Below are 26,825 nucleotides of genomic sequence, written 5' to 3' on the forward strand. Positions count from 1 at the left end.
AAGCATAATGCTGCAGAAGCATATAGAAGTGCCTGCATGTCTGCCCTACTTCGGAAACCACCAAAAATCTATTTGTTCTATGTGTCTACTGGGCTTCCCGGTTGAGTAGTTTCTCAGTACTACAATTCCCAGGATGCAATGGGTTCCCTAAGCTCTTCATCATTGTCCTCTCACCCTGCCTTCCCCCCCTCCCACAACAATGCTGCCTGTTGCTCGCCCAGCAATGACACAGAACTGCGCTCTACAGGACAGTCTGCAGCACCTGCCTGTATGCATTCCCTGTCTGCTCCTCTGCTATTTCTTATTACAAGGAAAAATGTTGTAACCACATCTCATCCTCCCTAAGTGTCCTAATAAACAAGTGTACGTATACATGTATATAACAGGGGAGATGGTGGTGTAGCTGTAAGGGCTGGTCAGAGGTGAGGACATCATTTAGGGGCGGGGCTAGAGCTTAGAGACAAGATCCAGCCACACCTCCTAAGACCGAAGAGGATGAGGAGTCATCTCAGGAGAGAGGGAGGAGCCAGGGAGCTGCTGAGACTAAAGAACGCTGACAATGCTAGGACTACACAACTTCCTGTCAGGAGAGAGGGAGGAGTCAGGGAGTTGCTAACACAACACCACACTGACAATGAGAGGACTACACAATTTCCAGTCAGGAGAGTGGGAGGAGTTGAGGAACTGCAGAGACAACACTAACAATTACAGGACTACACAACTTCCTGTCAGGAGAAAGGGAGGAGCCAGAGAGGCCTTTGGTTGTCCAAGCATGCTGGGAGTTGTAGTTTTGCAAGAACTGGATGCATTATGGTTGGGAAACACAGGTCAAAAATTTGGCCACGCCAACAAGCCAGATTTACCTTTCCCTTCAGTTTAGCAAATTAAGGAAATGTTACTGGGCATACTCTGTGACCTTTGCATAGATCATTCCACACGGAGGGGGAGACTGAGCTGTGTGCATTATCGATTGTCTTCTCTATCTATTGGTGCCACCTTTCATTGTAATTATGTACAGATCCCTTTCCAGCAGCCGCCTCCTAATCATCTCAGACAGAACAGGAAGTCTCGAAGTCTCAGCTTAGTTTTAGCCCTAGTGGCCACAATGAAAATTGCAAGATTTAAAAAAATAAAAAAATAAAAAGAAATGTATATATATATATATATATATATATATATATATAAATATAAAATTAAATATATATCATATAAAGTTAAATAGAAAAAGATCACCAAAGAGTCTTAAAATAAAAATAATATATAAATATATATTGAAAATAACTTGATTTAAACAACCCACCACCCCATTGTATAGTAATATACATATATATTATATATAGTGAAATGGAAAAAGATCACCAGAGTCTTAAAATAAAAATAATAAATATATATATATATATATATCTCTATCTATCTATATATATATATATATATCGACCGCCGGCGGAGACAAATTTGCGAGCTAAGTGCCTCACTATTTCATAGTTTCACATTTGCATCTATTACACCATAGCTGTATAGCTCTCCATGTTTTAACTGCATATTCATGTGTCACCTATATCTTTGTGCTGGCAGTGTGCTGCTGTATTCTTCTGTTGCTATATATATGTATTTAACATAAAAACTTGATTTAAACAACCCACCACCCCATTGTATAGTAATATATATTAAATTAATATATAAAAATTTCTTTCTATCCTATACAAGGGGGCGACCGCCTTGCTTTACACTCACCTTTTTCTTGGATTTAAAGACATTGCAGCGGAAGATGTTGCTGGAGCCGTCTCTGGCAATGTAACTGAAGATCTTGAGGTCCTGGGAGTCATGAGATACGTAGAATATTCTGCATTAAAGAAAGAGATGGATAAAGGGGGAGACCAGATAAGTGATGCATTAAAGCAGTGGTCTCCAAACTAAGGACCTCCAGCTGCTGCAAAACTACAACTCCCAGGGTGCCCGGACAGCCGTTGGCTGTCCGGGCACCCTAGGAGTTGTAGTTTTGCAACAGCTGGAGGTCCACAGCACTAAAAACTTGCTGGCCACTTTATTATGTACACTGTTCAATTGTATGTTAACACAAATAACTGATCAGCCAATCACATGACAGCAACTCAGTTCATTTAGGCATGTAGATGTGGTCAAGACAACTTGCTGAAGTTCAAACCATCAGAATAGGGAAGAAAGGGGATTTAGTTGACTTTTATCGTGGCATAGTTGTTGGTGCCAGGAGTGATGGTCTGAGAATTTCAGGGATTTTTACCCACAATCATCTCTAGGGTTTACAGAGAATGGTCCGAAAAAGAGAAATTATCCAGCGAGCGGCCGTTGTGTGGATAAAAAAAAAAGCCTTGGCCGTGTCAGAGGAGAGTGGGCAGACTGGTTTTGAGATGACCATGAGATGAAAAGGCAACAGTAACTCCTATAACCACTGGTTACATCCAAGGTCTGCAAAATACCCTCTCTGAATGCACAACACGTCCAACCTTGAAGCAGATGGGCTACCAAGGAACTGTGTGATGTCATCATCTCCATGTGGAGGAACTGTGTGATGTCATCATGTCCATGTGGAGGAACTGTGTGATGTCATCATGTCTATGTGGAGGAACTGTGTGATGTCATCATGTCTATGTGGAGGAACTGTGTGATGTCATCATGTCTATATGGAGGAACTGTGTGATGTCATCATGTCCATATGGAGGAACTGTGTGATGTCATCATGTCTATGTGGAGGAACTGTGTGATGTCATCATGTCCATATGGAGGAACTGTGTGATGTCATCATGTCTATATGGAGGAACTGTGTGATGTCATCATGTCTATGTGGAGGAACTGTGTGAGGTCATCATGTCTATATGGAGGAACTGTGTGATGTCATCATGTCTATGTGGAGGAACTGTGTGATGTCATCATGTCCATATGGAGGAACTGTGTGATGTCATCATGTCTATGTGGAGGAACTGTGTGATGTCATCATGTCCATATGGAGGAACTGTGTGATGTCATCATGTCTATGTGGAGGAACTGTGTGATGTCATCATGTCTATATGGAGGAACTGTGTGATGTCATCATGTCTATATGGAGGAACTGTGTGATGTCATCATGTCTATATGGAGGAACTGTGTGAGGTCATCATGTCTATATGGAGGAACTGTGTGATGTCATCATGTCCATATAGAGGAACTGTGTGATGTCATCATGTCCATATGGAGGAACTGTGTGATGTCATCATGTCTATATGGAGGAACTGTGTGATGTCATCATGTATATATGGAGGAACTGTGTGATGTCATCATGTCCATATGGAGGAACTGTGTGATGTCATCATGTCTATATGGAGGAACTGTGTGATGTCATCATGTCCATATGGAGGAACTGTGTGATGTCATCATGTCCATATGGAGGAACTGTGTGATGTCATCATGTCCATATGGAGGAACTGTGTGATGTCATCATGTCCATATGGAGGAACTGTGTGATGTCATCATGTCCATATGGAGGAACTGTGTGATGTCATCATGTCCATATGGAGGAACTGTGTGATGTCATCATGTCCATATGGAGGAACTGTGTGATGTCATCATGTCCATATGGAGGAACTGTGTGATGTCATCATGTCTATATGGAGGAACTGTGTGATGTCATCATATATATATGGAGGAACTGTGTGATGTCATCATGTCCATATGGAGGAACTGTGTGATGTCATCATGTCCATATGGAGGAACTGTGTGATGTCATCATGTCTATATAGAGGAACTGTGTGATGTCATCATGTCCATGTGGAGGAACTGTGTGATGTCATCATGTCCATATGGAGGAACTGTGTGATGTCATCATGTCCATATAGAGGAACTGTGTGATGTCATCATGTCCATATAGAGGAACTGTGTGATGTCATCATGTCCATATAGAGGAACTGTGTGATGTCATCATGCCCATATGGAGGAACTGTGTGATGTCATCATGTCCATATGGAGGAACTGTGTGATGTCATCATGTCCATATAGAGGAACTGTGTGATGTCATGTCCATATAGAGGAACTGTGTGATGTCATCATGCCCATATGGAGGAACTGTGTGCTGTCATCATGTCTATATGGAGGAACTGTGTGATGTCATCATGTCTATATGGAGGAACTGTGTGATGTCATCATGTCTATATGGAGGAACTGTGTGATGTCATCATGTTCATATGGAGGAACTGTGTGATGTCATCATGTTCATATAGAGGAACTGTGTGATGTCATCATGTCCATATAGAGGAACTGTGTGATGTCATCATGTCCATATAGAGGAACTGTGTGATGTCATCATGTCCATATAGAGGAACTGTGTGATGTCATCATGTCCATATGGAGGAACTGTGTGATGTCATCATGTCCATATGGAGGAACTGTGTGATGTCATCATGTCCATATGGAGGAACTGTGTGATGTCATCATGTTCATATGGAGGAACTGTGTGATGTCATCATGTCCATATAGAGGAACTGTGTGATGTCATCATGTCCATATAGAGGAACTGTGTGATGTCATCATGTCCATATAGAGGAACTGTGTGATGTCATCATGTCCATATGGAGGAACTGTGTGATGTCATCATGTCCATATGGAGGAACTGTGTGATGTCATCATGTCCATATGGAGGAACTGTGTGATGTCATCATGTTCATATGGAGGAACTGTGTGATGTCATCATGTCTATATAGTGGAACTGTGTGATGTCATCATGTCCATATGGAGGAACTGTGTGATGTCATCATGTCCATATAGTGGAACTGTGTGATGTCATCATGTCCATATGGAGGAACTGTGTGATGTCATCATGCCCATATGGAGGAACTGTGTGATGTCATCAAGTCTATATGGAGGAACTGTGTGATGTCATCATGTCTATATAGAGGAACTGTGTGATGTCATCATGTCTATATGAATTGTGTGATGTCATCATGTCTATATAGAGGAACTGTGTGATGTCATCATGTCTATATGAATTGTGTGATGTCATCATGTCCATATGGAGGAACTGTGTGATGTCATCATGTCTATGTGGAGGAACTGTGTGATGTCATCATGTCCATATGGAGAACTGTGTGATGTCATCATGTCCATATGGAGGAACTATGTGATGTCATCATGTCTATATGAAGGAACTGTGTGATGTCATCATGTCCATATGGAGGAACTGTGTGATGTCATCATGTCCATATGGAGGAACTGTGTGATGTCATCATGTCTATATGAAGGAACTGCGTGATGTCATCATGTCCATATAGAGGAACTGTGTGATGTCATCTTGTCCATATGGAGGAACTGTGTGATGTCATCATGTCTATGTGGAGGAACTGTGTGATGTCATGTCCATATGGAGGAACTGTGTCATGTCATCATGTCTATGTGGAGGAACTGTGTGATGTCATCATGTATATATGGAGGAACTGTGTGATGTCATCATGTATATATGGAGGAACTGTGTGATGTCATCATGTCCATATGGAGGAACTGTGTGATGTCATCATGTCCATATGGAGGAACTGTGTGATGTCATCATGTCCATATAGAGGAACTGTGTGATGTCATCATGTCCATATGGAGGAACTGTGTGATGTCATCATGTCCATATGGAGGAACTGTAAGATGTCATCATGTCCATATGGAGGAACTGTGTGATGTCATCATGTCCATATAGAGGAACTGTGTGATGTCATCATGTCCATATGGAGGAACTGTGTGATGTCATCATGTCCATATGGAGGAACTGTAAGATGTCATCATGTCCATATAGAGCAGTGGTCCCCAAACTGTGGCCCTCCAGATGGCCGTTGGCTGTCCAGGCATGCTGGGAGTTGTAGTTTTGCAACATCTGGAGGGCCACAGTTTGGGGACCACTGATATAGAGGAACTGTGTGATGTCATCATGTCCATATGGAGGAACTGTGTGATGTCATCATGTCCATATGGGGGAACTGTGTGATGTCATCATGTCCATATGGAGGAACTGTGTGATGTCATCATGTCCATATGGAGGAACTGTGTGATGTCATCATGTCTATGTGGAGGAACTGTGTGATGTCATCATGTCCATATGGAGAACTGTGTGATGTCATCATGTCCATATGGAGGAACTATGTGATGTCATCATGTCTATATGAAGGAACTGTGTGATGTCATCATGTCCATATGGAGGAACTGTGTGATGTCATCATGTCCATATGGAGGAACTGTGTGATGTCATCATGTCTATATGAAGGAACTGCGTGATGTCATCATGTCCATATAGAGGAACTGTGTGATGTCATCTTGTCCATATGGAGGAACTGTGTGATGTCATCATGTCTATGTGGAGGAACTGTGTGATGTCATGTCCATATGGAGGAACTGTGTCATGTCATCATGTCTATGTGGAGGAACTGTGTGATGTCATCATGTATATATGGAGGAACTGTTTGATGTCATCATGTATATATGGAGGAACTGTGTGATGTCATCATGTCCATATGGAGGAACTGTGTGATGTCATCATGTCCATATGGAGGAACTGTGTGATGTCATCATGTCCATATAGAGGAACTGTGTGATGTCATCATGTCCATATGGAGGAACTGTGTGATGTCATCATGTCCATATGGAGGAACTGTAAGATGTCATCATGTCCATATGGAGGAACTGTGTGATGTCATCATGTCCATATAGAGGAACTGTGTGATGTCATCATGTCCATATGGAGGAACTGTGTGATGTCATCATGTCCATATGGAGGAACTGTAAGATGTCATCATGTCTATATAGAGCAGTGGTCCCCAAACTGTGGCCCTCCAGATGGCCGTTGGCTGTCCAGGCATGCTGGGAGTTGTAGTTTTGCAACATCTGGAGGGCCACAGTTTGGGGACCACTGATATAGAGGAACTGTGTGATGTCATCATGTCCATATGGAGGAACTGTGTGATGTCATCATGTCCATATGGGGGAACTGTGTGATGTCATCATGTCCATATGGAGGAACTGTGTGATGTCATCATGTCCATATGGAGGAACTGTGTGATGTCATCATGTCCATATGGAGGAACTGTGTGATGTCATCATGTTTATATGAAGGAACTGTGTGATGTCATCATGTCCATATAGAGGAACTGTGTGATGTCATCATGTCCATATGGAGGAACTGTGTGATGTCATCATGTCCATATGGAGGAACTGTGTGATGTCATCATGTCCATATGGTGGAACTGTGTGATGTCATCATGTCTATATGAATTGTGTGATGTCATCATGTCTATATGAATTGTGTGATGTCATCATGTCTATATAGAGGAACTGTGTGATGTCATCATGTCCTATAGAGGAACTGTGTGATGTCATCATGTCTATATGGAGGAACTGTGTGATGTCATCATGTCCATATGGAAGAACTGTGTGATGTCATCATGTCTATATGAATTGTGTGAGGTCATCATGTCTATATAGAGGAACTGTGTGATCTCATCATGTCTATATAGAGGAACTGTGTGATGTCATCATGTCCTATAGAGGAACTGTGTGATCTCATCATGTCTATATAGAGGAACTGTGTGATGTCATCATGTCTATATGGAGGAACTGTGTGATGTCATCATGTCCATATGGAAGAACTGTGTGATGTCATCATGTCTATATGGAGGAACTGTGTGAGGTCATCATGTCTATATAGAGGAACTGTGTGATGTCATCATGTCTATATGAATTGTGTGATGTCATCATGTCTATATGAATTGTGTGATATCATCATGTCTATATGAATTGTGTGATGTCATGTCTATATAGAGGAACTGTGTGATGTCATCATGTCTATATAGAGGAACTGTGTGATGTCATCATGTCTATATAGAGGAACTGTGTGATGTCATCATGTCTATATAGAGGAACTGTGTGATGTCATCATGTCTATATGAATTGTGTGATGTCATCATGTCTATATGAATTGTGTGATGTCATCATGTCTATATGAATTGTGTGATGTCATCATGTCCATATGGAGTCATAAGTTTGTAGGGAAATCTCTGAGGAATGTGTCCAGCACCTTGTATAAAGTATAAAGGGGTCTGACCCGGGACTAGGGAGGTGTACCTAATAAAGTGGCCAAGGAGTGTATGTATATCGGACAAAGCAATAGGACTAACACATTGTAGATGCAGAAATAAATAAAATGTGCTGATTCTGCAGAGACCCAGATAAGAGACGACCAGGTATAAACCAGAGAAACCTCCATCATATACACACAACAAAAAATAACAACAATCCCGTCTGATCAGAGGACGAGTCTCCTTTCTATGATTATATAGATCACATATTATAATCCTCCTGTCAGATCATCTAGTGGTACGTTTCCCAACCAGAGTGCCTCCAGCTGTTGCGAAACTACAACTCCCAGCATGCCCGGACAGCCATTGGCTGTCCGGGCATGCTGGGAGTTGTAGTTTCGCAACCGCTGTAGGCACCCTAGTTGGACAACACTGATCTAGTGTCTGCTCTTTGTCTAGTGTCTACTTTGTAGAACTATTGTCTGTGATGGATGAACCCAGCACCGGCCTGGTACGGGGCATATATATTACTGCCACTAACTAAACCCATATGGCGCCCATCACCAATGCTTTTTATTTTATTTATTTTTTAAAAGAACAAATGACAGAATTTCGTGTACGTGATGCAGACACCAACCTGTAGATCGGATCCTGCATGACCAACATCTTGCTTTGATCCCAGTCCCATTCCTTCTTCTGAAACAAAACAAAGTTAGTCAGTAATGCAATAAGGCAACACCTATGGTCACGACTAGGAATGTCCCGATACCAATTTCTTATTTATTTATTTTTTTTAAGTACTAATTCACTGATTTACTGATCCTTTTTTACTGTCATTGTTATTGTGGCTCTAACCTTAGCCAAAAGTCAATTATTAGGGTCAGAGAGGGCTTCATGTTTAAAGGGGTACTCCGCTGCTCAGCGTTTGGGACAAACTGTTCCGAACGCTGGAGCAGGCGCCGGGAGCTCGTGATGTCATAGCCCCCTCATGATGTCACGCCACCACACCCTCAATGCAAGTCTATGCTGTCATGCCCCCTCCCATAGACTTGCATTGTGAGGGCTGGGCGTGATGTCATGAGGGGGCGGGGCTATGACGTCAGGAGCTTCCGGCGATGGCTCCAGCGTTCGGAACAGTTTGTTCCAAATGATGAGCAGCGAAGAACCCCTTTAAGAAATGCCCCCAGTAGTTAGGTAGTGTATACCCCCTATTATGTATAAGCCCCCAGTAGGTAGAGAATCCCCCCTTTTAGGTAGAAGCCCCGAGTAGGTGGCGAATCCCTACCTACTGGGGGCTTCCCTACATACTGAGGGTTTCTACGTCATAGGGGGATTCCCTACCTAATGAGGATTTCTACCTATTGTTTAGAAGCCCCCAATAGGTAGTGAATTCCCCCCATTTAGGTAGAAGCCTATAGAAGATAGGTAGGTAGGTAATCCCCCTATTATGTTGAAGCACCCAATAGGTAGGTAGGAAACTCTTCCCTTGTAAGTGAAAGCCCCCAGTAGTTAGGTCAAAGTTACCCAACCGGGGTGCCTCCAGCTGTTGCAAAACAACAACTCCCAGCATACCCGGACAGCCCTCGGCTGTCCGGGTATGCTGGGAGTTGTAGTTTTGCAACCGCTGAAGGCACCCTGTTGGGAAACACTGAGTTCGGTAGTCAGGTAAGGGACCTCCTTTTAGGTAGATGACCCCCGTTAAGCAGTTTTCTCCAATAAGTCGCCTCTGAAAGAAAATAATAAAAATCCCCCTCACCTTCCCGCCTCTGCATCCTCCTCTGTGGTGCAGGACCTTCTCCTACAAGGCACACAATGGCAGGTCCTGCACCATTCCGGATAATGGAGAGAACGATGAAAAGACCTCAGCCCGGGAGCGGAGGAGAGGTGAGGAAGATGTTTATTTTTTTTATTTTTCTAGAGGCTTCTACCTAAATGGGGGGGAATTCGCTACATATTTGGGGCTTCTAAATAATAGGTAGAAACAAGGGTGAGGGGGATTTTTATTATTTTCTTTCAGAGGGGACTTTTTGGAGAAAACTGCTTAATGGGGGTCCTCTACCTAAAAGGAGGTCCCTTACCTGACTACCTAACTCGGTGTTTCCCAACCAGGGTGCCTCCAGCTGTTGCAAAACTACAATTCCCAGCATGCCTGGACAGCCGAGGGCTGTCCGGGCATACTGGGAGTTGTAGTTTTGCAACAGCAGGAGGCACCCTGGTTGGGAAACTTTGACCTAACTACTGGGGGCTTTCACTTAGAAGGGAAGAGTTTCCTACTTACCTATTGGGTGCTTCAACATAATAGGGGGATTACTTACCTACCTTCTAGAGGCTTCTACCTAAAAAGGGGGAATTTGCTAACTATTGGGGGGGCTTCTAAATAATAGGTAGAAACCCTCATTAGGTAGGGAATCCCCCCTATGACGTAGAAGCCCCCAGTAGGTAGGGAATCCATCATATGATGTAGAAGCCCCCAGTAGGTAGAGAATCCCTCATATGATGTAGAAGCCCCCAGTAGGTAGGGAATTCCACTATGATGTAGAAGCCCCCAGTAGGTAAGGAATCCCTCATATGATGTAGAAACCCTCATTAGGTAGGGAATCCCCCCTATGACGTAGAAGCCACCAGTAGATAGGGAATCACTCATATGATGTAGAAGCCCCATGTAGGTAGGGAATCCCACTATGATGTAGAAGCCCCCAGTAGGTAGGGAATCCCACTATGATGTAGAAGCCCCCAGTAGGTAGGGAATCCCTCATATGATGTAGAAGCCCCCAGTAGGTAGGGAATCCCACTATGATGTAGAAGCCCCCAGTAGGTAGGGAATCCCACTATGATGTAGAAGCCCCCAGTAGGTAGGGATTCCCTCATATGATGTAGAAGCCCCCAGTAGGTAGGGAATCCCACTATGATGTAGAAGCCCCCAGTAGGTAGGGAATCCCTCATATGATGTAGAAGCCCACAGTAGGTAGGGAATCCCACTATGATGTAGAAGCCCCCAGTAGGTAGGGAATTCCACTATGACGTAGAAGCCCTCAGTAGGTAGGGAATCCCACTATGATGTAGAAGCCCCCAGTAGGTAGGGAATTCCACTATGACGTAGAAGCCCTCAGCAGGTAGGGAATCCCTCATATGATGTAGAAGCCCCCAGTAGGTAGGGAATTCCACTATGATGTAGAAGCCCTAAGCAGGTAGGGAATCCCTCATATGACTTAGAAGCCCCCAGTAGGTAGGGAATCCCTCATATGACTTAGAAGTCCCCAGTAGGTAGGGAATCCCTCATATGATGTAGAAGCCCCCAGTAGGTAGGGAACCCCCCTATGATGTAGAAGCCCCCAGTAGGTAGGGAATCCCTCATATGATGTAGAAGCCCCCAGTAGGTAGGGAATTCCACTATGATGTAGAATCCCCCAGTAAGTAGGGAATCCCTCATATGATGTAGAAGATCCCAGTAGGTAGGGAATCCTTTCTATGATGAAGCCCCCAGTAGGTAGGGAATCCTTTCTATGATGAAGCTTCCAGTATGTAAACAACATGAAAGTATAGATCCATCCTGTCTTGTATCATGTTAAGGCTTGTGGGGGTGTAATAGTGTGGGGGACATTTTCTTGGCACACTTTGGGCCCCTTAGTACCAATTGACAGGATTCTCTGTTCACCGATCGTGTGCTGTCCGTGCAATCTGTCCGTGCAATCTGTCCGTGCAATCTGTCCGTGCAATCTGTCCGTGCAATCTGTCCGTGCAATCTTCCCAAGTACAAGTATTCGTGCAAATGTCCGATATTGGCGTCAAAACCAGTATCAGGACATTCCTAGTCACTAATGCCCGTACATTGTATTTTTTTTATATTTGTAAACTAACAACACACATATACCATTGGTTTTACCGGGTCAAAAAAAAATAAATCTGCATACAACTTTTAACTTTTAAATCGCCTTCGGAACAATAGATGAAAACTATGCCACGTCACCAACCATACGTGAGCTCAGCCTTAAAGAGGAACATCAGCAATGAAAAATGTTTCCCCTACTCACAGGTTAGGGAATAAGTGTTTGATCACGGGAGGGGGGGATCTCCAGAACGGGGCCCCAAAGCAAGGAGCACGGGGCCAGCATGCTGGAGATACACGGTTGCTGTACTGTATCTCCAGGGGTCAGAGGTCAGACATATCTTATCTTGTGGATAAGTGATACGCTTTAAAACATTGGCACAATAAACTCTGTTTTCCATTCATTAAATTTGTGGGATACTGGTTCTCATTGAGAAGATCCACTGATTATAGAGACTTACATGCAATGCTTCATGGGACAACAATTATGCAAATTAACCCTCCTCCAAAAGAAAGAAAACTGCCCCTCTAGTGTCACCTATAGGTAGCTTTACCCATATACAGTCATGGCCGTAAATGTTGGCTCCCCTAAAAGTTTTCAAGAAAATGAAGTATTTCTCACAGAAAAGGATTGCAGTAACACATGTTTTGCTATACACATGTTTATTCCCTTTGTGTGTATTGGAACCAAAAAAAGGGAAGAAAAATGCAAATTGGACATAATGTCACCAAACTCCAAAAATGGTCTGGACAAAATTATTGGCACCCTTAACTTAATATTTGGTTGCACACCCTTTGGAAAAAATAACTGAAATCAGTGTCTTCCTATAACCATCAATAAGCTTCTTACACCTCTCAGCCGGAATGTTGGATCACTCTTCCTTTGAAAACTGCTCCCGGTCTCTCTTATTGGAAGGTGCCTTTTCCCAACAGCAATTTTAAGATCTCTCCACAGGTGTTCAATGGGATTTAGATCGGGACTCATTGCTGCCACTTCAGAACTCTCCAGCGCTTTGTTGCCATCCATTTCTGGGGTGCTTTTTGGGGTATGTTTGGGGTCATTGTCCTGCTGGAAGACCCAAGATTTCGGACACAAACCCAGCTTTCTGACACTGGGCTGTACAGTGCGACCCAAAATCTGTTGGTAACCCTCAGATTTCATGATGTCTTGTGCACATTCAAGGCCCCCAGTGCCGGAGGCAGCAAAACAACCCAAAACATCATTGACCTCCACCATATTTCACTGTTTTCGGTAAACAGTAGAATGATTTGCTTTACCAAAAAACTCTATCTTGGTCTCATCTGTCCACAAGACGTTTTCCTAGAAGGATTTTGGATACTCAAGTTCATTTTGGTAAAATGTAGTCTTGCATTTTTATGTCTGTGTCAGCAGTGGGGTCCTCCTGGGTCTCCTCCATAGTGGGGTCCTCCTGGATCTCCTCCATAGTGGGGTCCTCCTGGGTCTCCTCCATAGTGGGGTCCTCCTGGGTCTCCTCCATAGTGGGGTCCTCCTGGATCTCCTCCATAGTGGGGTTCTACTGGGTCTCCTCCATAGTGGGGTCCTCCTGGGTCTCCTCCATAGCGTTTTATTTCATTTAAATGTTGACGGATAGTTCACGCTGACACTGATGCTCCTTGAGCCTGCAGGACAGCTTGAATATCTTTGGAACTGGTTTGGGGCTGCTTATCCACCATCCGGACTATCCTGCGTTGACACCTTTTATCAATTTTTCTCTTCCGTCCACGCCCATGGAGATTATCTACAGTGCCATGGGTTGCAAACTTGTTGATAATGTTGTGCACTGTGGACAAAGGCAAATCTAGATCTCTGGAGATGGACTTGTAACCTTGAGATTGTTGATATTTTTCCACAATTTTGGTTCTCAAATCCTCAGACAGTTCTCTTCTCTTTCTGTTGTCCATGCTTAGTGTGACACACACAGACACACAATGCAAAGACTAAGTGAACTTCTCTCCTTTTTATCTGCTTTCAGGTGTGATTTTTATATTGCCCACACCTGTTACTTGCTCCAGGTGAGTTTAATGGAGCGTCACAAGTTTGAAACAATGTTATTTATCCACAATTTTGAAAGGGTGACAATAATTTTTTCCAGCCCATTTTTGGAGTTGTGTGACATTATGTCCAATTTTTTCCCTCCTTTTTTGGTTTAGTTCCAATACAAACAAAGGGAATAAACATGTGTATAGCAAAACGTGTTACTGCAATCCTTTTCTGTGAGAAATACTTCATTTTCTTGAAAAATTTCAGGGGTGCCAACATTTACGGCCATGACTGTACAGTGGGGAAAAAAGTATTTAGTCAGCCACCAATTGTGCAAGTTCTCCCACTTAAAAAGATGAGAGAGGCTGTAATTTCCATCATAGGTTATAACATCAACTATGAGAGACATAATGAGAAAAAAAATCCATAAAATCACAGTCTGATTTTTAAGGAATTTATTTGCAAATGATGGTGAAAAATAAGTATTTGGTCAAAAACAAAAGTTCATCTCAATACTTTGTTATATCCCCTTTGTTAGCAACAGAGGTCAAACATTTTCTGTAAGTCTTCACAAGGTTTTCACACACTGTTGATGGTATTTTGGCCCATTTCTCCATGCAGATCTCCTCTAGAGTAGTGATGTTTTGGGGCTGTCGCTGGGCAACACAGACTTTGAACTCCTCCAAAGGTTTTCGATGGGGTCGAGATCTGGAGACTGGCTAGACCACTCCAGGACCTTGAAATGCTTCTTACGAAGCCACTCCTTTGTTGCCCGGCCGGTGTATTAGGGATCATTGTCATGGTGAAAGACCCAGCCACGTTTCATCTTCAATGCCCTTGCTGATGGAAGGAGGTTTTCACTCAAAATCTCACAACACATGGCCCCATTCATTCTTTCCTTTACGTGGATCAGTCGTCCTGGTCCCTTAGCAGAAATACGGCCCCAAAGTATGATGTTTCTACCCCCGTGCTTTACAGTAGGTATGGTGTTTTTTGGATGCAACTAAGCATTCTTTCTCTTCCAAACACAACGAGTTGACTTTTTACCAAAAAGTTCTACTTTGGTTTCATCTGACCATATGACATTCTCCCAATCCTCTTCTGGATCATCCAAATGCTCTCTAGCAAACTTCAGACGGGCCCGGACATGTACTGGCTTAAGCAGGGAACACGTCTGGCACTGCTTGATTTGAGTCCCTGGCGGTGTAGTGTGTTACTGATGGTAGCCTTTGTTACTTTGGTCCCAGCTCTCTGCAGGTCATTCACTAGGTCCCCCCGAGTGGTTCTGGGATTTTTGCTCACCGTTCTTATGATCATTTTGACACCACAGGGTAAGATCTTGCGTGGAGCCCCAGATTGAGGGAGATTATCAGTAGTCTTGTATGTCTTCCATTTTCTAATAATTGCTCCCACAGTTGATTTCTTCACACCAAGCTGCTTGCCTATCGCAGATTTAGTCTTCCCAGCCTGGTGCAAGTCTACAATTTTGTTTCTGGTGTCCTTCGACAGCTCTTTGGTCTTGGCCATAGTGGAGTTTGGAGTGTGACTGTTTGAGATTGTGGACAGGTGTCTTTTATACTGATAAATTCAAACAGGAGCCATTAATACAGGTAACGAGTGGAGGACAGAGGAGACTCTTAAAGAAGAAGTTACAGGTCTGTGAGAGCCAGAAATCTTGCTTGTTTGTAGGTGACCAAATACTTATTTTACCAATTAATTCATTAGAAATCCAACAATGTGATTTTCTGTATTATTTCCCCCCCGTTCTGTCTCTCATAGTTGAGGTATACCCATGATGAAATTTACAGACCATTCTCATCTTTTAAAGTGGGAGAACTTGCACAATTGCTGGTTGACTAAATACTTATTTGGTTTTCCAGGCATGCTGGTAGTTTTGCAACAGCTGGAGACACACTGTTTGGAAAATACTGCCATATCAAGAGCCTTGAAACATGACTGGGGTTATCAGCCAAACCAACAGCATATGAACTCTGTATGGCAAGAGAGCCGCATGGTGTTTTTTCTTTTGGTTTCTTTTCACCCATTAGTGGAGATTTCAGGCTCATGGTCAATTTTCCAAAATTGCAGCATGTTGAGGATATGGCTTTTTTGTCCTACAGACTTCTATGAGTGGGGGGGGGGGGGGGGAGTTTTAAACTTGATAAGACATATGAATGAATCACATGAATTAATTAATGAGTGTATTAATTAATGACACTATATTTTTAATAATAAAAATAATTATAAAATAAAAAACATAAATTTATTAAGATTATTGATATTTTTATGTAATTGTAACACATAAAATAGCAATAATATAAATTATAATATTATCATTATTATTATTAATAATACTACAAGATTATTATAATCATTATTAATAATAATAATAATAATGATAATAATCATGATCAATAATAATAACTATAACAACATCATTATTATTATTCTTTATAATAATAATAAACTAAAATAGTAATAATAACAATATTAACGGGGTATTCCAGGCCAAAACCTTTTTTTATATATATCAACTGACTCCGGAAAGTTAAACAGATTTGTAAATTACTTCTATTAAAAAATCTTAATCCTTCCAATAGTTATTAGCTTCTGAAGTTGAGTTGCCGTTTTCTGTCTAACTGCTCAATGATGAGGTCACGTCCCGGGAGCTGTCCAGCTCCTATGGGGATATTCTCCCATCATGCACAGCTCCCGGGACATGACATCATCATTGAGCAGTTAGACAAAAAACTTCAGAAGCTAATAACTATTGGAAGGATTAAAGGGGTATTCCAGGAAAAAACTTTTTTTTATATATCAACTGGCTCCGGAAAGTTAAACAGATTTGTAAATTACTTCTATTAAAGAATCTTAATCCTTTCAGTACTTATGAGCTTCTGAAGTTTAGGTTGTTCTTTTCTGTCTAAGTGCTCTCTGATGACACCTGTCTCGGGAAACGCCCAGTTTAGAAGAAAATCCCCATAGCAAACCTCTTCTAAACTGGGCGGTTCCCGAGACATGTGTCATCGGAGATTACTTAGACAGAAAAGTTTAGTGTTGTTTTTTTCTAGGCCAGGAAAAAATGCCTCAGAAAGTCCCATGGTGCAGTTTTTGTTGTGTTTTTACAAAAAAAAAAAAAAGATTATTGTTATTATTATTGTTATTTTAGTGGTATTATTTTAGTGTTGTTGTTGTTACTGTTGTTCTTAAAGGGGTATTCCAGGCAAAAACTTTTTTTATATATATCAACTGGCTCCGGAAAGTTAAACAGATTTGTAAATTACTTCTATTAAAAAATCTTAATCCTTTCAGTACTTATGAGCTTCTGAAGTTAAGGTTGTTCTTTTCTGTCTAAGTAATTTCCGATGACACATGTCTCGGGAACCGCCCAGTTTAGAAAAGGTTTGCTATGGGGATTTTCTTCTAAACTGGGCGTTTCCCGAGACAGGTGTCATCAGAGAGCACTTAGACAGAAAAGAACAACCTAAACTTCAGAAGCTCATAAGTACTGAAAGGATTAAGATTCTTTAATAGAAGTAATTTACAAATCTGTTTAACTTTCCGGAGCCAGTTGATATATAAAAAAAAGTTTTTTCCTGGAATACCCCTTTAATCCTTCCAATAGTTATTAGCTTCTGAAGTTTTTTGTCTAACTGCTCAATGATGATGTCATGTCCCGGGAGCTGTGCATGATGGGAGAATATCCCCATAGGAGCTGGACAGCTCCCGGGACGTGACCTCATCATTGAGCAGTTAGACAGAAAACGGCAACTCAACTTCAGAAGCTAATAACTATTGGAAGGATTAAGATTTTTTAATAGAAGTAATTTACAAATCTGTTTAACTTTCCGGAGCCAGTTGATATATATAAAAAAAAGTTTTTGCCTGGAATACCCCTTTAAGAACAACAGTAACAACAACAACACTAAAATAATACCACTAAAATAACAATAATAATAACAATAATCTTTTTTTTTTTGTAAAAACACAACAAAAACTGCACCATGGGACTTTCTGAGGCATTTTTTCCTGGCCTAGAAAAAAACAACACTAAAGTTGTGTGGAGTCACAGCCTGAGGGTTTTTCTTTCTTCCTTTTGGAGGAGAAGCTCATTTCCATAACTAAGAAGAAGACGGAAATGAACATACAGAAAACATGTCGGGCACCTTCTTTTTCTTCTTCAGGATGACTTTCACTCCGTCTACAGACACCAACAGGTTAACTTTCTTCTTTTTGATGTTCTTCGCCTTGAACTCATACTGTGGAAGAAAAAGGCAGGTCAGTATCAAAGGAGCCCGGAGAGGCGGCTATATACCTATCTACTATATACTCTGTTCGTGATGGGGGATGGAGACAAGATCTGGGCATTTCATCCATGTTACTAGACACAAAGAAGAAGAAGAAAAACATAAGAAATAATAGGTGGTGTATTAAGATAAAGAGGAACCGTCGGGACTAGAGATGAGCGAACTTACAGTAAATTCGATTTGTCACGAACTTCTCGGCTCGGCAGTTGATAACTTTTCCTGCATAAATTAGTTCAGCTTTCAGGTGCTCCGGTGGGCTGGAAAAGGTGGATACAGTCCTAGGAGACTCTTTCCTAGGACTGTATCCACCTTTTCCAGCCCACCGGAGCACCGGAAAGCTGAACTAATTTATGCAGGAAAAGTCATCAACTGCCGAGCTGAGAAGTTCGTGACGAATCATATTTACTGTAAGTTCGCTCATCTCTAGTCGGGACTTTTAAAATAGCTGTATCTCAATTCTTACTTAAAGGGGTACTCCGCTGCTCAGCGTTTGGAACAAACTGTTCCGAACGCTGGAGCCGACGCCGGGAGCTCGTGATGTCATAGCCCCGCCCCATCAATGCAAGTCTATGGGAGGGGGCGTGGCGACTGTCACGCCCCCTTCCATAGACTTGCATTGAGGGGGCGGGGCTATGTCGTCACGAGCTCCCGACATCGGCTCCAGTGTTCGGAACAGTTTGTTCCAAACACTGAGCAGCGGAGTACCCCTTTAAAGGAAAACTGTCAGCTAGTTACCCACACTAAACCCAATATACTGGGCGATAGCGTGGGCGAACAGGAGACCATACAGGGGTCACTTACTTTTTTGTGTGCCCTGGCCACTGAATACTGCCCAGCTAAAGTTGTTTTTTTTGTTCTTGTCAGTGGCGATTTGAAGGCGGGCGCCCGCCGCCGATTCACTTTAGGTCCCGGAGGAAGGGACCTAATCCCACCCCCTATGTCCTAGTGACATGGAGTCACATGCCCCCTGAGCGCACCACTATGTCTGCAGAGCGCATGCACATGAAGTTTTTACGCAGCTCTCACGTCCTGATGATGTCAGAGCTGTCCAGGGATCAGGATATATAGTAGATATACCCCTATCCTCCAGCTCTTTCTGTATACTGCTGCTGCTATCTCTAAGGGATTGGGATACATAGTAGTTATATACCTCTCTTCCAGCTCTGTCTGTATACTGCTGCTGCTATCTCTAAGGGATTGGGATACATAGTAGTTATATACCTCTCTTCCAGCTCTCTCTGTATACTGCTGCTATCTCTATGGGATCGGGATACATAGTAGTTATACACCTCTCTTCCAGCTCTATCTGTATACTGCTGCTATCTCTATGGGATCGGGATACATAGTAGTTATATACCTCTCTTCCAGCTCTATCTGTATACTGCTGCTATCTCTATGGGATCGGGATACATAGTAGTTATACACCTCTCTTCCAGCTCTATCTGTATACTGCTGCTATCTCTATGGGATCGGGATACATAGTAGTTATACACCTCTCTTCCAGCTCTCTCTGTATACTGCTGCTATCTCTATGGTATCGGGATACATAGTAGTTATATACCTCTCTTCCAGCTCTATCTGTATACTGCTGCTATCTCTATGGATCGGGATACATAGTAGTTATATACCTCTCTTCCAGCTGTATCTGTATACTGATGCTATCTCTATGGGATCGGGATACATAGTAGTTATATACCTCTCTTCCAGCTCTCTCTGTATACTGCTGCTATCTCTATGGGATCGGGATACATAGTAGTTATACACCTCTCTTCCAGCTCTCTCTGTATACTGCTGCTATCTCTATGGGATCGGGATACATAGTAGTTATACACCTCTCTTCCAGCTCTCTCTGTATACTGCTGCTATCTCTATGGGATCGGGATACATAGTAGTTATACACCTCTCTTCCAGCTCTCTCTGTATACTGATGCTATCTCTATGGGATCGGGATACATAGTAGTTATATACCTCTCTTCCAGCTCTCTCTGTATACTGCTGCTATCTCTATGGTATCGGGATACATAGTAGTTATATACCTCTCTTCCAGCTCTATCTGTTTACTGCTGCTATCTCTATGGTATCGGGATACATAGTAGTTATACACCTCTCTTCCAGCTCTCTCTGTATACTGCTGCTATCTCTATGGGATCGGGATACATAGTAGTTATACACCTCTCTTCCAGCTCTCTCTGTATACTGCTTCTATCTCTATGGGATCGGGATACATAGTAGTTATATACCTCTCTTCCAGCTGTATCTGTATACTGCTGCTATCTATGGTATCGGGATACATAGTAGTTATACACCTCTCTTCCAGCTGTATCTGTATACTGCTGCTATCTCTATTGGATGGGGATACATAGTAGTTATACACCTCTCTTCCAGCTCTCTCTGTATACTGCTGCTATCTCTATGGTATCGGGATACATAGTAGTTATATACCTCTCTTCCAGCTCTATCTGTTTACTGCTGCTATCTCTATGGTATCGGGATACATAGTAGTTCTACACCTCTCTTCCAGCTCTATCTGTATACTGCTGCTATCTCTATGGGATCGGGATACATAGTAGTTCTACACCTCTCTTCCAGCTCTTTCTGTATACTGCTGCTATCTCTATGGTATCGGGATACATAGTAGTTTATACACCTCTCTTCCAGCTCTCTCTGTATACTGCTGCTATCTCTATGGGATCGGGATACATAGTAGTTATATACCTCTCTTCCAGCTCTCTCTGTATACTGCTGCTATCTCTAAGGGATTGGGATACATAGTAGTTATATACCTCTCTTCCAGCTCTCTCTGTATACTGCTGCTATCTCTATGGGATTGGGATACATAGTAGTTATATACCTCTCTTCCAGCTCTCTCTGTATACTGCTGCTATCTCTATGGGATCGGGATACATAGTAGTTATACACCTCTCTTCCAGCTCTCTCTGTATACTGCTGCTATCTCTATGGGATCGGGATACATAGTAGTTATACACCTCTCTTCCAGCTCTCTCTGTATACTGCTGCTATCTCTATGGGATCGGGATACATAGTAGTTATATACCTCTCTTCCAGCTGTATCTGTATACTGCTGCTATCTCTATGGTATCGGGATTACATAGTAGTTATACACCTCTCTTCCAGCTCTCTCTGTATACTGCTGCTATCTCTATGGTATCGGGATACATAGTAGTTATATACCTCTCTTCCAGCTCTCTCTGTATACTGCTGCTATCTCTATGGTATCGGGATACATAGTAGTTATATACCTCTCTTCCAGCTCTCTCTGTATACTGCTGCTATCTCTATGGTATCGGGAAACATAGTAGTTATATACCTCTCTTCCAGCTCTCTCTGTATACTGATGCTATCTCTATGGGATCGGGATACATAGTAGTTATATACCTCTCTTCCAGCTCTTTCTGTATACTGCTGCTATCTCTATGGGATCGGGATACATAGTAGTTATATACCTCTCTTCCAGCTCTTTCTGTATACTGCTGCTGCTATTCTATGGGATAGGGATACATAGTAGTTATACACCTCTCTTCCAGCTCTCTCTGTATACTGCTGCTATCTCTATGGGATCGAGATATAGATTAGTTATAACTACACAAAAAGAGAAAGATACGCAATATAATGCACACCCACAATAACTGTAATCCAAAAAGTATATCTTTATTACATATAAATAGTACAAAAAGCAGACAATACAGTTAAAAGCAATTAAAAAAGGCCCAATTGGCCACTGCACAAACGAGGGGGAGAAACCCCACCCAGGGCACCTGCCTCCACAAATACTCAGGTTATCAACCTATCATACAACAAGAATGTTACATCAATACAGTCCTGTCCCCACAACACCAATAATATGTATACAACCTGAATATCCTCAGTATATAGCACAGGGGACTGGTAGTAGAGGACAATAGATGGAGGAGTAATACGGCAGGTGCCCCCCTAAAGACCCCACGCGTTTTGTTGCCCGTCAGCAACTTCCTCAGCACCCCTGTGAATAAGAAAATGCGTGAAAACTGCGCATAATGTGAACTGACCTTAAAGGGGTACTCCGCTGGAATACATTTTTTTTAATCAACTGGTGCCAGAAATGTAAACAGGTTTGTAAATTACTTTTATTTAAAAATCTTAATCCTTCCAGTACTTATCAGCTGCTTTATACTACAAAGGAAGTTCTTTTCTTTTTGAATTTCCTTTCTGCCTGACCACAGTGCTCTCAGCTGACACCTCTGTTCATTTTAGGAACTGTCCAGAGTTGTAGCAAATCCCCAGAGCAAACCAATTCTGCTCTGGACAGTTCCTGACATTGACTACAGTGCTCTCTGCTGACACCTCTGTCCGACACAAAGGAACTTCAAAAAGAAAAGAACTTCCTGTGAAGCATACAGCAGCTGATAAGTACTGGAAGGATTTTTTTTTTTTTAATTGAAGTAATTTACAAATCTGTTTAACTTAGCCGATTTAATAAAAAATGTTTTCCAGCGTAGTACCCCTTTAATCCACAAGTCTATTCAGTTCACCTGGATGATCGCCAGCCTAATTAGATGACCAGGTGCAGTGATCAGACTTCACACCCTCTCTCTCTGCAAAGCCAGAGGAGTCTTGGAAAATGTAGACAGCATAAAGGAAATCATTTCCATGATGGAATTGTAAATCAGTATGGCTGAGAACTTGTGCCTGCCACATTAGCTAAAAGGTAAGTACAAGACAATACACAAGAACTTCTCTATGCTGCACTATATAGGTAAAAGAAAAAAAACAGATCTGACTGATTACATAAGAAAGTGTCGTCATGGGATGAGCACTAAATAAATATAAATTATTTTAGTATCTTTGTACATTCCCTCTTTGCTTTTACATTCTTTGTTAGGCCGGGTTCACACCACGCTTTTGCAATACGGTTCCCGTATCAGGTTTTTGATTTAAAAAAACGGATTCCTCAAAACCGGACTAAACTGTATCAAAACGCGCGTACAAATTATTATCTGTATACGGTTTGAAAAATGATGTCCGGTTACATCCGTTATTAAAGGGTATGTTCACACTACAGAATATGAACGGAATCTCCGCTTGCAGAATTCCGCGAGTGGAGATTCCATTCTGGGGGGGGGATGGGGGTGCGGCACTGCGCCGTCACCATTGACGGCTATGCAGTGTTCGCGGACTTCCGTGCAAAGAATGAACATGTTCTTTCTTTGCGCGGAACAATCTCAGCAGATTAAAAGTAAAAAACCATATGGATTGAAAAGCGGAGAGAACTGTATACATTATGGCGCATACAGTTTTGAAGGGGAAGTCTATGGGCACGGTTTTCTGTACGGTCGCATAAGTTTTTTTTATGAAACCGTATAGCAAAATCGTGGTGTGAACCCACTCGTACATTCTTTTTAGGGAAACCGTTTTTCACAGTATTATGGAGGAATATCTTCTGGTTCTTTCCTCCGCCTCCTGAGTGCGGTCGCGGATGTGACACTCGAGTCTCCTGCTGTTCTACTGAATCCGACTCAGATCACGGTAAAAGGTCATAATGGAAGGAGGAAAAGAAAGAGGAAGGAAATCAGACTTGGCCCTGACGACTCAACTTCCATTAAGGGAAGAGAAAAAACCTGCCGGAGCCCCCGATGAGTCATTATTCGGGAGCACGGAACAACTCCAACCTTTTTATATCAGTGGTGTCCAAAATGTGGCCCTACAGATGTTGCAAAACTACAACTCCCAGCAATGTGGACTATATAGTAGTATATAGTGTAGGTCAGTGTTTCCCAACCAGGGGTGCCTCCAGCTGTTGCAAAACTATAACTCCTAGCAATGTGGACTATATAGAAGTATATAGTAAAGGTCAGTGTTTCCCAACCAGGGTGCCTCCAGCTGTTGCAAAACTACAACTCCCAGCATGTCGGACTATATAGTAGTATATAGTATGGGTCAGTGTTTCCCAACCAGGGTTTCTCCAGCTGTTGCAAAACTACAACTTCCAGCATGTCAGACTATATAGTAGTATATAGTATAGGTCAGTGTTTCCCAACCAGGGGTGGCTCCAGCTGTTGCAAAACTACAACTCCCAGCATGTCGGACTATATAGTAGTATATAGTATAGGTCAGTGTTTCCCAACCAGGGGTGCCTCCAGCTGTTGCAAAACTATAACTCCTAGCAATGTGGACTATATAGAAGTATATAGTAAAGGTCAGTGTTTCCCAACCAGGGTGCCTCCAGCTGTTGCAAAACTACAACTCCCAGCATGTCGGACTATATAGTAGTATATAGTATGGGTCAGTGTTTCCCAACCAGGGTTTCTCCAGCTGTTGCAAAACTACAACTTCCAGCATGTCAGACTATATAGTAGTATATAGTATAGGTCAGTGTTTCCCAACCAGGGGTGGCTCCAGCTGTTGCAAAACTACAACTCCCAGCATGTCAGACTATATAGTAGTATATAGTATAGGTCAGTGTTTCCCAACCAGGGGTGCCTCCAGCTGTTGCAAAACTACAACTCCCAGCATGCCCGGACAGCCGTTGGCTGCTGTCCAGGCATGCTGGGAGTTGTAGTTTTGCAACATCTGGAGGGCCACAGTTTGGACACCACTGTCTTCTATAATGTGCTGAGTGTATAATAGAGAGAACAGAGCAGATATCTACAGAACACAGGATAATCTCCTCCATTATACGCCAAGAGCTCGAAGCCTCCGGTGGGAATGAAACGTTTTAGTCAACGTGGTGTTAGAGTATTGGGGGAGATTTATCAAAACCTGTCCAGAGGAAAAGTTGCCGAGTTGCCCGTAGCAACCAATAAGATCGCTTCTTTCACTTTTGAAAAGGCCTCTGAAAAATGAAAGAAGCGATCTGATTGGTTGCTATGGGCAACTTAGCAATTTTTCCTCTGGACAGGTCTCTATGGTCGGCCATACACAAGATAGTAAATCGCAACCCCTCCTGACCCTCCCCCCCCCCCCCCCCCACTGTAAATATACATGATAGGCTTGGCCAAGTAGATCCAAAGTACGAAGAGAAAGAAACTGGGAAACGGGAGCTATCTATCTATCCTCTTGATATACAATGTTCCCTCAACTAACAATGGCCTCGGGTTACAATATTTTCCGTCTTTTCTGGACCATTGTAACCTGAAACCTGACACAACATACAATGTACGGACAGTCCAGATCTACGAAACGTGTCAATGGCTGGAAGATCTGACCAATCAGTATGTGCATTCATTGGTAAAACGCCTGTATTACTGAAGTGCATGCACTGACTGGTGTCTGGTAGTGCCCCCTACAGTACAGGGAGGTATTACATGTTCTGTACTCTCTACCTGTATTACTGAAGTGTATGCACTGACTGGTGTCTGTTAGCGCCCCCTACAGTACAGGGAGGTATTACATGTTCTGTACTCTCTACCTGTATTACTGAAGTGCATACACTAACTGGTGTCTGGTAGCGCCCCCTACAGTACAGGGAGGTATTACATGTTCTGTACTACTCTGTACCTGTATTAATGAAGTGTATGCACTGACTGGTGTCTGGTAGCGCCCCCCTACAGTACAGGGAGGTATTACATGTTCTGTACTCTTTACCTGTATTACTGAAGTGTATGCACTGACTGGTGTCTGGTAGCGCCTCCTACAGTACAGGGAAGTATTACATGTTCTATACTCTTTACCTGTACCAGGGTTAGCTGCTCCTTTGGACACCAGGTAAGGGCGGCTCCATTTAACTTTTTTAGGACACTGTGTACTGTACAGGACCCTGAAGAAGCTCCTGTCCTCTACAGAGACAGTGATTACAGCTCCCAGCAGATCTTTATTACTTTTATATGTAAGGATTTGCTTTCTCTCTATTAGTTATCTACTTATTTTTCTTTAATCCTCACTTTTTCCTATTTTAGGAAATAGGAACCAATTATCAGGTTTCCATAAAGTTCTGGACTCAACATACAATGGACTCAACATACAATATTACTGGTACCTGGACAACCATTGTCACTGGAGGCACTGTATAGAGGTTTACCTCCATTACCGGATCCAATGTGGAGCGGTAGAAGCAATGAACAGCGGTGAGGACTCACTAGTTTTGTTCGCTGGTTGTGCCAGTTTTACATCAGTGTTTTCAGTGATCTTCACGGCTGTTCTTCAGTGTTCTTAATCGGGGGAAAGTAAGGGCCCTAATATACAGGGCGATCATTAGCTGAAGGCCAAAATTCAGCAATGGCCAAAGGCTGTCTGGGCATGCTGGGAGTTGTAGTTTTGAAACAGCTGAAGACGCCCTGGTTGGGAAACTCTGATCTATTGTGTATGGGGGTGCTCAGAGTCTCCTCCTAAGGCCGATTTCAGGGTCGATCATGTTAGGGCCCATTCACACCATTACAATTCCACTGGGAGATATACAAGGCGGAGATTCCGTGTAAATCGAGGGCCAATGATATCAATAGGTGCTATGACTGCGGGGACATGCTTCACCCCTAGCGCAGTCGCGCGGAATTTTGACGAAAAAAATGCACAGTTCCAATGCCAAAATATTGCCGCAGAAATTCTGCAGTGTGCACGGTGCAGCAGATTCCCATTGAAAACAATGGGAGGCTTCTGAGCTGGAATGTCTGTACTGTGAATGGGCCCTAAAAAGGAATAGT

General features: G+C 42.6%; 1 protein-coding gene across 2 annotated transcripts in view; it reads right to left on the bottom strand.

The window, feature by feature from the left end:
* Positions 1-26,825, bottom strand: part of NOS1AP (nitric oxide synthase 1 adaptor protein) — a 107,359-nt gene that overhangs the window by 24,394 nt on the left and 56,140 nt on the right. Inside the window, exons 3-5 of one of the 2 annotated variants that reach the window (XM_056523291.1) lie at positions 18,034-18,144; positions 8,695-8,753; positions 1,735-1,843 (exon numbers count right to left, since the gene is read on the bottom strand). In XM_056523291.1, the coding sequence (XP_056379266.1) occupies positions 1,735-1,843; positions 8,695-8,753; positions 18,034-18,144 (279 nt within the window). The remainder of the gene's footprint in view (positions 1-1,734; positions 1,844-8,694; positions 8,754-18,033; positions 18,145-26,825) is intronic. The other variant, XM_056523292.1, reaches the window with a different exon arrangement.

Source organism: Hyla sarda, chromosome 6 (assembly GCF_029499605.1).
Source record: "Hyla sarda isolate aHylSar1 chromosome 6, aHylSar1.hap1, whole genome shotgun sequence".
In the NCBI taxonomy this organism is placed as follows: domain Eukaryota; kingdom Metazoa; phylum Chordata; class Amphibia; order Anura; family Hylidae; genus Hyla; species Hyla sarda.